Source organism: Suricata suricatta, chromosome 17 (genome assembly GCF_006229205.1).
Source record: "Suricata suricatta isolate VVHF042 chromosome 17, meerkat_22Aug2017_6uvM2_HiC, whole genome shotgun sequence".
In the NCBI taxonomy this organism is placed as follows: Eukaryota; Metazoa; Chordata; class Mammalia; order Carnivora; family Herpestidae; genus Suricata; species Suricata suricatta.
The window spans coordinates 40,283,746-40,301,135 of NC_043716.1; the positions used below are offsets into that span (position 1 = coordinate 40,283,746).

The 17,390-nt window shown below is 58.1% G+C and overlaps 1 protein-coding gene across 1 annotated transcript; it reads right to left on the reverse strand.

Annotated features, from left to right (window-relative positions):
* Window positions 1–825: 825 nt before the first annotated feature.
* SLC4A1 (solute carrier family 4 member 1 (Diego blood group)) lies at window positions 826–16,205 on the reverse strand. The gene is made up of 20 exons (XM_029927948.1): window positions 16,153–16,205; window positions 12,601–12,683; window positions 12,385–12,475; window positions 11,302–11,363; window positions 10,275–10,455; window positions 10,036–10,171; window positions 9,482–9,599; window positions 9,258–9,342; window positions 8,918–9,114; window positions 8,224–8,428; window positions 7,592–7,804; window positions 7,261–7,409; window positions 6,978–7,172; window positions 5,854–6,027; window positions 5,334–5,423; window positions 4,720–4,886; window positions 3,942–4,195; window positions 2,812–2,981; window positions 2,542–2,718; window positions 826–1,808 (listed from the first exon to the last, which is right to left on the reverse strand). Exons 2-20 carry the CDS (start codon window positions 12,613–12,615, stop codon window positions 1,728–1,730), a joined length of 2,760 nt encoding a protein of 919 aa, XP_029783808.1. The 5' UTR covers window positions 12,616–12,683; window positions 16,153–16,205; the 3' UTR covers window positions 826–1,727.
* Between the last annotated feature and the right edge of the window lie 1,185 nt (window positions 16,206–17,390).

Below are 17,390 nucleotides of genomic sequence, written 5' to 3' on the forward strand. Positions count from 1 at the left end.
GGCACCAGCATGCATATCATATCCACCGGGTCGGCCAAGATCCCCTGGACCCCCGACTCCAGGAGGGAAATTCCAGCAAGGCAGTCAGTCCACCACAGACGCATTTATTGGCAAAACCTATTCCCAAGCATCAAGCGGAAGGGTGCTAGCAGAGTGGGTGACTTTCTTTCCACCTTCCTTAGCAGTGTTCAAGGAGCAGAAGGGGGGGCAGGGACACCCCAGAGAGGACCGCAACTCCAGCAGCTGACGTTGATTGAGCGCTTCCTCTGAGGCCTGGGGCCAGGCTGTGCTGAGCAAGCGCTTTGCTCATACTGTCTCATTTAATCTTACAACAATCCTACAAGGTAGGTACCATTACCGTCCCCATTTTACAGATGAGGAAGCTGAGGCATAGAACGACGAAGGGGTGAGAAGCAGCTATCAGCCTTCAGAGATGCACCCGAGAGCCTCCTATCAGGCGCCCAAGGCACCTGACCCTCTGTTTCAACCATTTCTCACCACTTCCAGCTCTTTCCACGCTTTTTATATTTTTGTTTTGTAAAAAAAAATAATAATAATAATAGATGATGCCTGTATTCTGCAGAGCCCACTGTCTCTTACCCCTATTGGTCAATCTGGGTTCTCCCCAAGATTCAGCTGGGGGGAGGTGGTGGGCAGTGCGTCTCAAACAGGAGGCCTGGGCATTCATGGGAAGCGAAAGTACAATGAAAGCTCTTAGAAAACACGCAAACAATAAATGACAAACTTCCCTCCCTTCCCCCCCATCACCTCTCACCCCACCCCCTTCCAAACCTAGCACAGACTATGCATCGCCCCCACCCCCACCCCAGGGCTGAGTCTTGTCTCAGATGCCCTGTATCTGCAGGGTCAGGGCTCTCAGTAAATGTTTGTAGAATGAATGAACACGTGACCAAGCTGGAGCATAGGAGGAGGGACTGGGCACTTAGGAGTCTTGAGTCCTAGCCCTGACTGCGTCTTCACCTGCCGCTTGCCCTCACCAGGACACCTCCCTCTGCCCCAGAGAACAGGGTCCCAGGGACAGGGCTGGGGACAGAGAGGGGAAGTCAGCAGGGACATCTCTAGGCATGGGAAGGTGGGTGACTGAAGTAGAGCATAGGGTTCTGGCCTCAGAGTTGGAAGACCTGGTTCAAACCCCCACTGTGCGGCTCAGGAGCCGTGTGACCTTGGGGCGGCCTGAAGAAGAATGATGGCTACCCTATGACAGTCCTTTCAGAGTTGACAAGGCCCCTTTTTCACATTTATCTTTGGTCCTCAGTAACCATCCTGCAACGTGGGTATTATGATAAATATACCCATTTTACAGAAGAGGAAGCAGAGGCTGGAGAAGTAAGGGGACTTGCCCAAGGTCACACAGCATGCAGGAACTTGAACCTCACCACCTCCTCCCCACCTTCCTTGCCACTGCCCCTGTCTGTGCCAGCTGTGAAGAGGTTGGCTCAGTCCTCCAGCTTGGGAGCCCCATGTGGCCGTGTGGCAGTGGGAGCGGGGACTGCATGGCAAATTTCCTAGTGTGGACCCTACGGGCCATCCCAGCCATAAAAGCTGGTTTACTAGTCACCCCTTCCACCCCCCACCCACAGCCCCAGGGCTTCAGTTGCTACCCCAGGAGGGATATGAGAGTCTATGAGATACCCATGAACTTCCGATTTTCCTGGAAGAATGGGGAGGCGGGAGGGCCGAGGGGCTCTGAGGCCTGGGCCTTCCCCTCACACGGGCATGGACACCTCGTTGTATTCATCCTGACCTTCCTCCTCATCAAAGTTCGGCTTGGCATCGTCAGCATCCAGCTGGAGGGAAGAGGAGCAGGGGAGGGTAAGCTTCCGGGGAGAGAGGGGCAGATGAGCCCTCCCCCAGTGCTGAGGGCACCTCTGGAGGGAGAGGGCCTGGCTCTCTCTGAACCTTGGATGGGCCATGTCCTCTCCCCTCAGCCCCTAGGTTTGGTCTAGATGAACGGTGGCTGAAGGGTGAGGAGCCCCTGGGGATCTGGTGCCCCCGGCAGGAGAGGGCCTCCAGAGAGTGGGCAGAGCACCCTTCAACCAGGGCAGCCCCACAGTGACTGTCACATCGTGGAGAGACTCTGTCCAACGGGACTTGGGAGATCACAGGACAAGCTGCTCAGTGGTCGGGACCGCTCATGTGGAACACAGCCTGTGTGCCCCTGACCCTCTCCAAGGCTGCCATTGTTCCTCCTGTTACAGGTGAGTAAACCCAAGGGACAGAAAGGAGGCGCTTGCTCTCGGTCAGACATGAGGACGGGGCAGTGCTGGATCTGGACGCAGGCCCCAGACCCGGACCTTAACCACTGCGCTCTTCTGCCTTCCTTTGTTTCCAGACCCACCACTCCTATTCTTCTAGCCCCCCAGGGGACGCCCCCCCCCGGCCCCCCCCCCCCCCCCCCCCCCCCCCCCCCCCCCCCCCGCTCCCGCAGCTCTGGGGTCCTGGCCTCCAGCCGCTGTCCTCTCTTCACCCTCCCCCCACCGCCCCAGGCCCGTAGGGTAGGGGTGAGGAACAGCCACTCACACACTGGAGCTCCAGGTCCCAGAAGATGAGAGGCAGCAGGTGCCGGCGCAGAGGCACCGTGAGAATGAGGATGAAGGGCAGGATCAGCGAGATGGACTGGAAGGACTTCACTACCCACAGCAGGACCAGACAGATGATCTGAGTGATCGTGAACAGGTGCATGCGCCAGGTCCTCACCTGCCGGTGGAGGCTGGGGTTACTGCCTGCCCTGTCCTGGCACCCTACGACCCCCACCCCACTCTGGGCTGGGCAGCCAGGAGGACTCCGTACCCGCTTGACATAGGGCACAGCCGGGTGGTACTTGGGCGGCTTGAACAGAAGCAAGAAGCGGTCAAAGAGCTGGATGCCGCTGAGGGATGTGACCCCCATGTAGAGGAAGATGCCAAACAGCACAGCCAGGGGGATGAGGGACAGGATGGGCCCCATGAGGATGGACACGCCTGCAGGGAGAACCATGCACTCTTAGCCCCAGGAGGCCCCCAGAGGTCCAGCAGCATCGGGGGCTGGAGGATGAAACCACAGGTACCATAGGAAGCCCTTTCTGTGGATCATTTTAAGAGGTATTACCTTCATTTTACAGATGAAGAAACAGACTCAGGTGAAGCAACTTGCCTAGGACCACACAGCTACTAAGTGGCCGATCAGGGAGTCAAACTGCTGCCTGTTTAATTTCAAAGCCTTTCCTTTTAGTCTCAGGGGATCGCAGAGGTCAGAGAAGCCCAATCTTTCCATGGCTCCAGCCCTGAATGCCTCCACCCCCTCCACCTAACCAAACCCTAACCTCCCTCCAGCTAACACCAACTTGCTTCCTTGAAGAAACTTCCCCAGAGGGTCACTTCCTCCATCAGTGACCGTGGTGCTGCCCACACTGAGCCCAGCCGGACTCTGCTGCTCCAGAACTTGGATCAACCTCAGTGACCCTCGGTCTTCTCTCCCACCCCAGATTATGCCTGGAGAAAGGCCCCTGGCATCAGTCACAGAGCAGTCAAGCTAGAGAGACCTCAGGGGCATCTAATGAACCCTCTCATGGTACAGACAGAGAAACTGAGGCCCAGAGATGAGGAGGGATACTAAGCTAGCAGCAGGGCAGGGCTGGAACCCACCATTCACTAAACTTCTGCTGGATAAAACTCTGAATACTGGGTTCTATCTAGAGAAGTCCTCTGTAAAGGACCTCTCTCTTCTCCCCCGCTCAGATGTCCATCTCAGTGCCTTGGGCTTTTCCCCCAGATTCCCTCATGTGAAGAGTCGACGCTGGGGAGCATGGGCAGGGGATATGTGGGGAAGACCAGGCTACAGTGTGGGCAGGGCTGGAGAAAGCACTGGAGCCTAAGGGGCAGGGGCTGGGGGCCCAGAGCAAGGCCAGAGGGTGGTAGAGATTGTGGCCAGTCCTTACTCACCCACGAGCACAGCGACCAGGAGCCCACTGATCCGCTGCTCCCTGACCCCTTGAATCTGAGGTGCAGCTCCTGGGGTGTTGTCCTTGACCATGATGGTAAGTGCATTGGCGTGGGTGATGGTACGCACAGTTGTGGCACTGAGCCAGGGCAACCCAAAGAGGGCAGCCACACCGCCCATGCCTATAATTAGCAGCAGGTCCAGGTGGAAACCAGAGCCTTTGACCATCTTGCGCTCTGGTTTGCTGATAAGCAGACTGGGGAGGAGGCAGAGGGGAGGTCAGGGGAAAGCAGTGCTCTCGCCTACGCCCACCCTCTTTGCCCCTCTCCTTCCTTCTCCATACTTGAATCTCTCTGTATCTTATTTATCCTGCTGTGTTCATCTCCCTTAGAGTTCCTTGTTCCCCTCCCTCCCACCCCCTCTTGAGAATCCAGACCCTAAGAGAAGTATCTTTAGATATCACCTAGAATGTCCATAAGCAGAGATACTCTGAGGCTGATGAAGTTGAACTTCAGGGAGCCTCACAGGTACAGGTCCCTCCTGAGTTCTGGCATTTCATTTTGCAGTTCTCATCTTTTTCTCCAGAAGGCTTTCCCAAATTATACAATGTCAGATCCCACAAGACCTGGGGCTGCCCTGTCCATCCATCACTCCTGCTCATCCAGAGGGGCCACAGGTTGGACTGAGACTCGCGCTTGGTCCTTGGTGTCGTGCCTGCTCGGAGCCTGTCCCTTTCTCCGCCCCAGACCCTCCCAGGCTTGGCTCCACCCTTGCTCTTACGTGGTGATCTGGGACTCAAGGAAGATGAGGATGAAGACCAGAAGGGCAGGCAGGATGGAGGCAAACATCATCCAGATGGGGAAAGGCGACTGCAAACCCAGCGGGTGGATGACCCAGCCCCGGACTGAGGAGTTGGACACGGAGAGGCCTTCAGGCACGCTGAGTTTCTGTGGGAAGGCGATGCTGGTGAGAACCCTGGATGCCAGGGGTGGGGGCAGGGAGGCAGGGGGAGCCAGGGGCCTGGGCACTTATATTGAACAACTACTTTGTACCCAGTCACTGCACTAAGCCCTTTCTCATTCCCAGCATTATAGGTGAGGAAACAGGATCAGAGAGGTTATGTAATTTGCCTTGCATCACACAGCCATTTGGTGGCAGAACTGAGATTCACACTCAGATCTGCCTGGCTAAAGCAGATTCTCTGGAGTAGAGAGCTGATCTGCCCCAGACCCTTATTTTAGCCAGAGAGGTCCTGTAGGGCTGTGGGAAGAACTTGGGGCTCTCAGGGGAGGCAGGGATGGGTAGGGGTAGTTCTAGCTGGCTTCAGGTTTGGGAAAGCTGTTCTTGGGAGGGGGGTTTGGGAGAATGAAATGACAGTGGGGAGAGAGGGTCACCTGAGTGTAGGTGTCTTTGATGGAGAAATCCACTAGGACCATGATCAGAATGGAGATGGGAACCCCAAAGTCTCCGATGATCCGTCGCAGCTGAGGGCAGAAATCAGTGGTCAGTGCCTGCTTGTTTCCCCACCTCCTGCCTCCTCCTCCTGCCCCTTCTTCACCCAGGGTGCCTTGCTCTTCCCAAGGAGTCCATCAACATCTAATGCCCTGTCCTGCATCTCAGCGTACCTGCCTCCTTTCTTCTTCCCCCGGCCCAGCCCCACCTCTGGCCCCATAGCTTCTCCACCCCTTTTCTAAAAGCTGTCCTTGGCTCCCACTGGGTTTTCAGCCTGGGCATGCTAAGAAAGGGAGATGGGCTTGCCTGAAGAGTGAAAGCCTAGATGAAGAGGGGAACGGGGAGGTTTGGAACGGGGAGTGGGAATCTAGGGTAAAAAGGAGAGCTGAGGAACCTAGAAGCAAGCTTTGGACCGAGAGAGAGCAGTGCAGGCAAGGGCAGAGTGAGGGGAGGGGTGCTCACCCAGCCCGGGAAGTAGGAGCTGTTCTTGAACTTGCGCAGTATCAGGGCTAAGAAAAAGGTGCCAGCCATGAGCACAAAGGAGAAGAGGGCTGTGTTGGGCAGGGGAGCCTGAGGTTTGGGCACTATTGTCACGTTGTAGTCATATTCTTTCTGCAGTGGATGGTTCTGGAAGATCTGCAACAGAAAACCAAGGCATTCTACTCCCTTCATCCATCTATCCATCATCCACCCATACATCTGTCTGTCATCTATCCATCCATCCATCAATCTGTCCATCATCCATCCATCCATCCATCCATCCGTTATCCATCCAGCCACTTACCTTCTCCTTAACTGGCAGGGTAACAGAGGGACAATGGGATTCTATAGCTTGGTTTTTGGGAGCAGAGACCAGTCAGCTTGGGTGGGGTTAGGCCATGGTGGCAATGAGTACAAGTGTGTGTGCACATGAGCAAGCAGGGACTGGGAGACCTAAGAAGGCTGGTGGGCAGGAAACAAGTGCCAAGGGCGGTTCCTAAAAAGGGTTCCAAAGACTTGGAAACAGAAAGCCCCACCAACCAACAGAATCAGGGGCAGACACGGTGTCCACCCGTCCTCCATAGAAAATGCAGATGCAGATAGGCGTACTTTAAGGTGACTGAGGTGAGGAGGCAGAGAGCTCCAACCACAGACCCCGTGGTTCTTGGGGGTGAGTGCGGAGAGGGCATGCAGGACTGGACATGGGCACACAGAGGCACAGGCACCATCCACAGTCACAGCAAGAGTACCGGCGCACAGAGGTCCTGGGGGGCTCAATCATTTCAGCATCCAACCCTTGGTTTTGGCTCAGGCCATGATCCCAGGGTCGTGAGATTGAGCCCCATGTTGGATTCCATGCTGGGTGTGGAGTCTACTTGGGATTCTCTCTCTCCCTCTGCCCCTCCCCGGGCATGCTCCCTCTCTCCCTCTCAAAAACAAAAGAGCACCTGCCCACAGGCAGCAGGTGTCAGCATGAATGTGGTCATAGCCATAGGCTGTGAAGACACTGCCACACAAGTGCCATATGGACACATGCGCAATGACACATGCGGTCACACGGTGTGTGCACAGTCACACATGCTTGTCAGCACTGCTGTGGCCCCTACCTTGACCAGCTTGAAGAAGGTCTCAGTGATGAAAATGAGGGAGATGAGGATGGAGAAGATCTCTTGGGTGTAGCGGGAGATATATTGGACCAGGAAGCTGCCCTCGAAGGCCACGATGAGCACCACTATCAGGACAAGCCAGAAGCCGATCCACACGCGGCCCACGATGTACTCCAGTTGGTTGCTGCTGCAGAACTGCAAGGCCGGGAGAGAGGGCAGATCAGACGGACAGGCCCAGGCACCTTGCGTCGGGCAGGAGGGGCCAGGGCCAGAGCAGAGCTACCAAGAAAAAGGCTTCCTCAAACACGAGCAGCGGTCCTGAGAAGCCAACCACGAGCAGCGGCTGAGCCCCGAGCAGGCAGAAGATGATGCCCTGGATCGATGTGGAGATGAGCATCTCTGACACCCCCATGTGGTTATAGGTCTTCTCTCCTGTGGGTAGAAGTGACAGTGTGGTCAAGGCAAAGAAATCATTTCCAGGGGCCCATAAAGCATTTCTTGGGCAGGCTGGTGCAGGGGCCCAGACTGTCAGATCGGGTGGGAAGGCAGGGCTGACACAGAGGCCAGAGGGTCGGAGGGAGGGGAGGGTGAAGGGGCCTGGCAGAGGCACTGACCCAGGAGGCCGCCGAAGGTGATGGCAGGTGACAGGGCAGCAAAGTAGATGAAGATAACGGTAGCCAAGACCTGGAGGTTGAGCGCGTCTATGATGTCGCTCGGGTAGTGGGAGTAGCGGCGCTTGATGTCACGTAGCACGCCCCCAAAGAACTGGCCTGTCCGCCTTAGAGGGTCTTCCGGGCCACCAGGGACCTCTGGACCCCCATCCAAATCTGCAGTCAAGGACAGGACCGTGGTCATAGGGGGTAACAGGAGGAGGTGGGAGGAGAGAGGAACCGGGGGGAGAGTCTTCTTTTTTACATTTATTTATCTATTTTTTTGAGAGAGAGAGAGAGAGAGAGGATCCCAAGCAGGCTCTGAGCTGTTAGCACAGAGCCCAACAAGGGGCTCTGATTCATAAACTGTGAGATCATGACCAGAGCTGTAGTCAAGAGTCGGACACCCAACCGACTGAGCCAGCCAGAAGCCCCAAGGGGAGAATCATCTGATGGGAATGGGGTGCCCAAGGAGGCTGGGAGACAGGAGGACAGAGAGAGGGGACACCAGGGTATTAGAGGTGGGGATGAGGGGCAGGGGCCTGCAGGGCTGTGCCAGGGAATCTGAGGGTCTCTGGGGGCTGCAGGGTAGGCACCTAAGCCCTTGTAGAGTTTGGGCTCCTGCTTGACTGCAGCCAGTCGTCTCTTCAGCAAGTGCCTCTGCATAGGCACCAGACTGAGCAGGGCCTGCTCAGAGAAGTCTTCAGAGGGAGGAAGCACCAGGCTGCAGTCCAGAAACTCCTCCAGGTTTTCCACCAGCTCCTCCCGGTTCTGGGCCAGGTAGGCCTCAACACGGAACACCTGGGGCCCAGAGAGAGCGTCAGGGCTGCCTGGACCTGCTAGACGGAAGGACCCAGGAGGCCGCATCCAGGGCCCCCAGGAACCAGAACCCCCTCCCCCTGCCCACCCCCCTCACCTTTATGCCCACCACGAAACGGTTTTGTGCCTACAGGAGGCAGACACGGCCTCGAGTGGGGAAAGGAGAAAGCACGAAAGCAAACCAGGTCGCACTCAGCAGGCCAGGTGGAACTACACACAGGAGGCTAGGCCCGGCCAGGCCAGACCTCACCTGCCGGAACTGGGTCAGAGTGGCCACACTAGATCAGGCCAGATCAGGCAGGGCCGGGCCAGAGCCTGGACTACCTGTCCCTGGCCAGACGGGACGGAAGGAGCTGGGTTAGACCAAATGTGCCAGGCTAGCTGAACTCAAGCGGCCCGGGCCAGTCCAGTGAGTGACGTCAGCTGCCACCCAGCCTTAGGCTCCCCGAGCCCTCACCAACCCCACCTCACCTTCTCCGACATGAGGGTGGCAGCAGCCCGCCCCAGCTGGGTGTAGTTGCTGTGGGGGGTCTGGGGTCCCAGCAGCACGATGAGAAAGCGCACTTTTGCCTGCACCTCCTCCTCCAGCAACGGGGTCCCCTCTAGCGACAAGGGCTCCTTCAGCCGCACAAAGCCCAGCACGGGGTGCTCTAGGAACTCTACTTGGCCTGTGGTGGGGGGAGGGATAATGGGAGGGGGTCATGCCAGGCTGAGAGGGGCTACTGGGGCCATGCTTAGGGAGAGGAAGCCTGGGCCAGGACGAGAGGCAGAAGCAGGGGGTGCGGAGGGAGAGGGCTCACCAGCTCCTTACCCGCTAGCACCAGGGTGGCCTCCGAGTCTTGGGGTATCTTTTCCAGAATTTCAGATGGTGAATACTCTTCTGTGTTTTCCTCTCCCTGTTGGAAGGAGTGGGGTGAGGGGATGCCTCTGGCCCCTCTGAGCATTCAGCCCCCTCCTTCCCTAACCACTCTCATGTCTGCGCATGTTCAGGCGGGGAGCTTGCCAGTGCTCCCCTCACCCCTGCTACAGCCTCACCTTCTTACAGAAGAGCTGCGTCTCTAACAAGGGCTCCTGGTGGAGCAGAGGCACGTGCCCATAACGCGTCACAACTGCAGGCTTCACACCCTCCAAGTGCTGCAGTTCTCTGGCATGGCTGCAGGAAACACAGGGGATGTGGACTGAGTGAGATGTCCAGACCGGGTGTTAGGAGCGTGGAGCCCCGTGGTAGGAGGGATCAAGCAAGGTTTCCCAGTGACCAGACCAGAGAGACCCTGGGGCAGGAGGACAGGTCACCTCCTTTGGAAGGACATGGTGGATGTGAGCAGTGACCTCCGTTTGGAAGGATGAGGTGGGGCCAGGATGGGTGGAGGGAAGGGCCTCGAGAGCTTGGCCTCCTGAGGACCAGTAGCCCCACAATCTGAACGGGGACACACGGCCACACCTCCAGAGGCGTCAGAGGCAGGAGCCATCGTGGAGGAGAAGTGGGCCCTGGTCTGGCGGGGAAGGGGGCCAGCTGGGAGAGAGGGGGCCAGGCGGGCTGGGGAGGCGGGCCCTCTGGCCGGGAGTCAGGTCCCGGTAGACAGGGGCACCTGTGTTGGAGCAGCAGGACCCGGAGCAGCGTCTCTCGGTCATCGGGCCGGATATGATCCTCATAGATAAACCTGTCCAGCAGCTGGTGGGTCACCCCTGCCAGGGAGGTCTCTGGCAGGTCCAGGAGGAAAGTGCCTGCAAGGGGCGGCGAGGTGAGCTGGATGGCCGGATGTCGGCCCTCCTCCCTTCCACCAAAGCCATCCTTGCAGGGTTTGCAGATGGGCCCTGCGAGGCTCACCCTTGGCAAAGGCTTGCCGTAGCTGCTGAAGGCTCCAGAAGGTGAGGTAGGACAGGTGCGGGCGGCACCAGGTCCCGTTCTCCCCCACCTTCTCCTCCAGCTGCATCCAGTGTGCCGCCTCCATCCACCGCAGCTCATGGTTCTTCTCGTCCATCACCAGCTCGTGCAACTCCACGTAGACCTGCAGCCCCCAAACCTGAGTTAGCCTGTCAGGCCCAGAGCAGCACCCTGGGGAGAAGACAGGAAGCCCGGGGCACACTGGCCCCTCTGCAGGCTCTTAGAGATGTTTGTGGGGAAGCCCGGGGTCCTAGGAAGCACTGGGGGCAGACCCTGAGCTCAGAGGGGGCCGGCAGGAGCAGCAGCCTGGGCGGGCTGAGCGAGGCAGGAAGGGTGGGGAGAGCCCACACCTCTGGCTCTATTCCCCAACTCCCTGACCAGCCCCCTCACCCCATTTCAGAGGCCTTTGGAGAACCTCCAGAACAAAAGGGGTGCTAGAGAGGACACCTGGGAGGAGAAGGAGAAGGAAGGTTTGGGGTCCTCGGGTGGGTCTCCTGCCTTGAGTGGGCTCGGCATGCCCCTCCGTATCCTTGGGGCCAGTGACCACTCCCTGGAGCCTCGCTGAGGGCAGATCCAGCTTCCTGAGCAGCTAGACAGTCTGATGCCCAGCAGGGAAGTGTGGGGCCTGGTGGGCCTGGGCCGAGGGGGCATGCGTTTTAATTCTGTGCTTCCCCAGTGACAGCCCGGCCAGGGCAGGGGGCAGGCTGGGCAGGTCCCCAGTAGGTGTTTTGCCTCTGCTGCCCAGGGCTCTCCCTGCTCAGGGTAAGAAGGCCCCAGGCCTCCCCGTCAGCAAGGGGTGTCCTCTTCCATTCTGCCTATTTCCCAGGGTGCCCACTCTTTCTCTAGCTGGTTGTGGGGTTCGTCAATGCTGAAGCTGTGTCCGTCCCTCTTTGCCACCCTTCTCCTGGTAGAAGGGCAGGTCCCATGGGCAACACAGAAAAGAGAATTGGGGGGAGCCCAGGGTCCTCACCTCGTGGGTCGCTGGGTGTGATGGGATGCGGTAGTCTGAGGCTGTGGGCTCGTCTTGGTCAGCTGAAAACCCGGAGGCCAGTTAGTGTTGCCCCCAGATAATGCCCCCCTCAGGGTCCTCCTGCTCCACCCACAGTGAGTCTCAGCGCAGCAAGAGATGAAGCCCGCTCCCTCCTGTTGCCACTGGCCAGGACCCAGGTGCCCGCACCCCACCCACCCCACCCTTGCTGCTCCATGGGCCCCCTTGGGTCCATTCTTGGCCTGGCCTGACTCTGTCACGCCCCATCCAAGCATTCTGGAAGACCCTTGGGACTCAATCTTCAGTGGTGACAGAGAGGATCACCTCCAAGGTGGAGGGTCCTGAGCAGCAAGTCTCAGGATTCTCCTAGGATCACCCCCCTTTCCAGTCACCTTCCGAGACCAGGTTCCCGACCTACTCTCCGCTGGCCTCAACAATCCCACCAGCCCAGAAACTCCTCGCTGTCTCCAAGCCAGAGTGGGGGCTGCCTTATATAGCCCCCTACCCCCCCTCCCAGCCCTCAGTTCTCAGAGGGGCCTCTTATCTTCAATACCAATTGCCAGTACTTAAGTGCTGTTGACGGTAAACAGGTCCCCATCTGGGGCTCCCCAACTGAGACCTTGGCAGGGCCAGGAAGGTTTCCTGATGTCTCTCTGCCCTGGGGGTGTCCCTACGGCCCCCCATTTCTCAGGGCCTCTAGACCCCCAACAGAGCGATGTTCTCAGGACAGACCCAGTGCCCGGCCAAGAAGTTGGCATTGGATGGACACGGATGGCCAGTGGGCTCCTGCCCTTGTCCCAGACAGGCTTGGCTGCCCTGTCCCAAATCGAAAGGCCTGACCATGGGTGACTGGTTCTGCCCACTCCCCAGCCCGCCCCACCCCTGCAGTCACCCCCTGTGATCATTTCAAACAAAACTCTGTTTATCCTTCAATCAGCCAGGATTGTGGGCAAACTGGCCATGGGGCTGGGGAGGTGGTGCAGACGGGGAAAGGCATGTTCCCCATCCGTCTCTGTCTGGGGCTCAACAGCTCATCCCAACAAGGGAAAGAGAGATGGGGCTCACCCACTGGCTCCTCCACCTGAAGCACGGGGACACCTGGGTCTTCATAGTCCTCCTGTTCTAGAGTGTTCTCCAGCTCCTCTTCGATATCGTCCTGTGGGACAGGGCCGTCAAGGCTGGGCTGTGAAGGGCTTCTTGAGCCACCATGAAGGTAGGAGACCAGAGCTGGGTTCCCAGAGCCCCGAGATAGGAGCCCTGCAGGCACCCCAAAAGACTCACCTGCAGATCCCCCATGGTGCCGTCCAGATTTCTTATTTGTCTGCGGTGATCCACGCTCCCAACATAACCCACACTGCGCGTCCCTGCAGCGGGGCAGCACAGGCTAAGTGAGACACAGGGCATCTTGGAGTCTTCTGGTCCCCTGCCCCTCAGAGGACGCTACATTTGAGTGAAGGGGGATCCCAGGTGTTGGGAGACAGTGGGCTCAGGGGAAGGAAGTGTCAGAGGGGCCTGGAGGAAGGAGCTAGATTTGTAGATTGAGGGCGGGTATACGGGGGTCAGGAGGCATGTGGCAGGTAGGGGGAGCTTGGCTGGCATCAGTCAAAGGATGTTTGAGAGGACAGGGTGGCCTTCAGATTCAACTCCATCCTCCGTCCACTAGTCCTCACCTGGCTTCTTTTCCTGTCCATCCTCAGGACTTAGCCAACTCCAGGAACATGACCTGTTTCTTCTTCAAGGAGCTTAGCTCCCCTGACTGACAGTCTCTACAACGTACCCTTGCCTCCCAGAAACAGCTATTTTCTGCTGGGCATGGGGCCATAGCGCCCTTGGGAGTGGCGCACAGGTGCTGAATGACGTGGCCCTGTTTCTCTCCTCCACCCCATCTCCCCCACTCCGTCTCTCATACTCACTCTCCACCTATCCCATTGGCCTTACAAGCCCTTTCCTGCCCCCAGGACCTTTGCACATGCGATTGCATCCACATCCCAGGTGCCGCTCCCCCACACCTCATCCCTTCCCACATCTCAGCTCTTCAGATTCCCTTCCTGACCATCCTTAAACTCACTAACCCAATCTGTCATTTTCTGGGTTTTTTATTTATTTGCGAATACATCATCTGAGAATGCTTCTAGCAGGGAAGCAGCTCAAGTGCTAAGATCTGCGTCTCGGTCCCCACTGAATCCCCTCCTCCTAGCAGAATGGTTGTCATATAGGTTGCCATCAATAAATATGTTCTGGATGAATGTAAGCGTGGCTTCGCCCTGCAGGCTTGTGCCTCTGGGACTGGGGCTCGGCCAAGAGATGGCTGAGCCCTGCGCCTCCATTTGCTCAGTTGTGGCCCTGGCAGACAGGAAGGTGTGCCCACTCCAAGAATGTGGGGTCCAGCACCACGGGAGCACAGAGGTCCCCTAGGGTGGCCCCGAACTGGGCGTGGAGGGGCTCCCTTTCCCCCTCCCCCACCGCAGCATAGGGTATTTTGACTTCAGCGGTTCGGGTCAGGTCGACGAACATGCCCACTCCATGCCCGCAAGGAGCTGAGATGAACAAGACATTGTCCCTCCTCTCGTGAAGCCCCCCGGCTCTGACTGGGATGGCATGCTGGGCGCGTGTCTCAGGCTGAGGGCTTCCGGAGATCACGAGTCCCCCAGACAAGAAATGAGCAGAATGTGTTGGGTGCCAAGGATCACAAGGCAGGACGAAGGGCAGGAAGGACCTACTGGTGGGGTTGGGGGCGGACGTACCCGAGGAGGGGACCCTGGGGCGGGGGCGAGGAGCTCTGGGGGATGTGAAGGGCTGAGAGGTGGGGAAGGGCAATCCAGGGGTGAGGAATGACCGCCCGAAGTGCAGAGGTGGGGCGGTGCCGGACAAGGCTGGATGATGAGGGTAGGGGACAGGGAGGACACACAGGGAGAATGGGACAGACAGACTCCTTTCTGAGGAGTGGGTGGTGCCGGAGTCCCGGGGGATAGGGAGAGGGCATGACAGAGCTCCGCCAAACTGAGCAAGGCAGGGGTCCCCGCCTTGCAGTGGTCGTAGGGGAAGTGATGACCAGGCCACAGTCCCTTGAGGACCCTAGCCACGCAGCTTTTTCTCTCCCTCTTCTGTCCCTCTCTTTCCTCTTCTCCCATCTTTGTTTTCTTTCTTCCTTCTCTGGCCTTGCTCTGACCTGGGCCTCAGATCCCTAGCAGTCACAAGGGTATGAAGCCATAGGTGCTAAAGTCCCACCTGTGAGGCTGGGACCGTGGCCTCCATTTCCTGTCTGAGAGGTGGGTTCGTCAGAGGCGCCACCTGTCTGCCACCGACTGGCTGAACATCCTTGGGCAGCCCTCCGGCCTCTATCCAGGCCTCAGTCATCCCATCTGTACAATGGGAGGGCCTTCCCACCACGGTTCTGAGACCTCAGTGAGAGAGAAGAGAGGACAGGGGTGTCTTGAACTCCTCTGGGGCCTTACAGGGGGCTCCCATCACCCAGATTGCTGTTACCACTAAGCCCAGTGAGCTGCAGCCCTTGAACTGATAAGAGCCTGGAACCCGATCACTGCCCTGTGTCTGGAAGCTTCCCAAACACCTGACTGGCTGGCCAGATAAGGGTGAGCAGGGCATCTGGAGCCCAGGAGGTGGAGCACAGCTGGCAGAAGCTGGAGGGGGGGGTGACCAGATGACAGGGAGGGCTCCCTGGTGGCACAGCACTGCCTTGGTGTAATCGCCCCACACCGCACAAAGCTGTGTGGCCTTATCTCCTACAGTCCCCAAACTCCTCCATGAAATGGGTAATGTCATGAAACCCCATTTTACAGACGAGAAAGCTGAGGTTCAGAGGGGTTAACTTGTTTGGGTCCTCGTGGAGGAAGATATCAGAGGCAAACCCCCACCTAGCTGACTCCAACTACCTCTCCAACCACCATGTCAAGTTTGCCTCCCAGAAGAGAAAGCAGCTCTAAGCTGTTTCATGCTAGTGGTTAAAAGCATGAACTCCGCAGTCAGTCAGTCTGCCTGGGTTCAGACCCTCGCCCTGCCACTTACTGTGTGATCTCGGGCAAGTGACTCAACCTCTCTGTGCCTCGGTTGTCTTGTCTGTAAAGTGGGGTAATATTGATACCTCCCTTACAGACCTGTGGTAGCATTGAGTAAGTTGATCTACATAAAGCGCTTAGAATAATGCCTGACACGTAGAGGTCCGTGTAAATGCTTGCCACTGCGGCTGGGGATCAAAGTCAGACTTGCTCTCTTCATCTCTCTGATTTTCCTTCAGTTCCCATGGAATCCGCCTAAATCCTTTGAGCTCCTTGGGTGATGGGGGATTCCTCCTTTCCCATCAAACACTCTCTAGGACAGGGACGGTGCCGGGTCTGCCTAGTCAACTCTCTGGAAGTATCTCATAGGGGAAGCAGTGTCAGTGGACAATTTTCCTTGCAGGAGGGAGACGGGATGGCCTGTGGGTCCCCACACATGGAGGAAAGAGTGAGCTGCGCTGTAAGACCGGTGGGACCCGAGGGGTGGGTAAATAGGAGCCTGACAAGGACCCACATTTGGAGGGGGATAAGATTGGCCCCCCACCTCCACCCCAGCCACACATACCTCTGCTGCCACGTGCCAGCCTCTCTCTCCTAACACCTGCAGCCCTGCGCTCTCCCCAGCTGTAGGTGTCAATGGGCTTGTGCCCTTAGGGGTAACAACGCACATCCTACATTCTCACCCACCCACCTGCAACCCCTCCCTTAGCGACTGGGTGCCTATGCCCACCTAGACACAGATTTAGGCTGTGCACCTGCAGAAACCTTCAGGACAGGTGCCGTAGGACACCCCGCAGTCCCTCCCGGCCCTGCTTACCTGCTCACGAGCTTCGGGGTCCCTCGGCGAACTCCGGAAGCCACCGGTGCTCTCTGTAAGCAGCTGAGCTCACACCTGCTCTAACTGCACCAGGTCCTGGCTCCCAAACCCCTGACTCATGCCCCCGCCTCCTAATCTGCCCGCCCCACGGTCCCAGGAGCCCCTTCCCACCCCCCGCCCGGCTCCTTCTGGGTGCCCAGTAAACAGAGTTATCTCTCATGCACATCTGGACAGCTGTGAGTCTGGCCCACCCCACCCCAGCTGGCTGGCCCCCAAGGACTCTCCCGGGTCTTCCTTCGTGGACCAGGGTTGGATGAGCTCCCAGCCTCGTGGCAAGTCTGCCCCAGCTTCTGGATGCCCCTGTCGTGCCTCTGTCTGTCCTCACTCTGGCCAGATTCCTCTGCTCTGGCCCCAAGCTGCATGGGCGCCTTCTCTCTCGTGGTGTCTTTCCTCAGAACTCACTCTTGCTCTATGGCCTTACCCATGGGGACCTGCTCAGGGAACACAGGGTCCAGGCAGCCCTTTCCCCTTCTTGCCCCAAACTAGGGCTCCCTAGCCATTCTCTCTCCAAGACCCCGGATGGCTCCAAAGAGCTGGCCCCTGGATGCTAAAACTCCGCCACTCAGTCAACCTGAAACAATGTCAGGGCAACAAAAACAACCTTCCCCACACAGAGCTCCCCGCTCACAAAGCCCCAATGTCTGGGCACACTGGTTCTTCTGTCGGCAGCCTGGCCTAGGCCCCCGGGCAAGAGGAGCCTGCATTCTCGGCCCCCGCCATGCCCCTGCCCACAAGCCACCCCCCAGCAGGGCTGCCTCTGCTCCTGGGGATGCTGGGGCCGGTCACCTGTTCCCGGGCTCTGGTTGCTAAAGAAGCAGAGACTGAAAGATGAGTTCAGATCGGCAAGAATGAAGAGAGGCTTGAAAGCAGACAGAAAGGGGCGTTTGTAGATACTGCTCTGGGCACCGAGAGAGGAAACCATCCTAGGCCGGCACCAAAACTGACTGGCTGTGGAACCCTGGGCAAGTGCCTACCCTCTCTGGGCTTCCGTGTCATTACTATAAAGCGAGAGCACCTGCTTCTGTGGCTCCCAGCTTGGGGGCTCTCTGCTTCCGACTGCGACAGGGACAGAGAGATGGCATATCCAGCAAGTTCGCTACCATTTCCTGGGGCTCGACCACAAGCCTGCACCGCGCCCAGCCCAACGGAGAGGGAAAGGGGCAGGAACGTGGACCAAA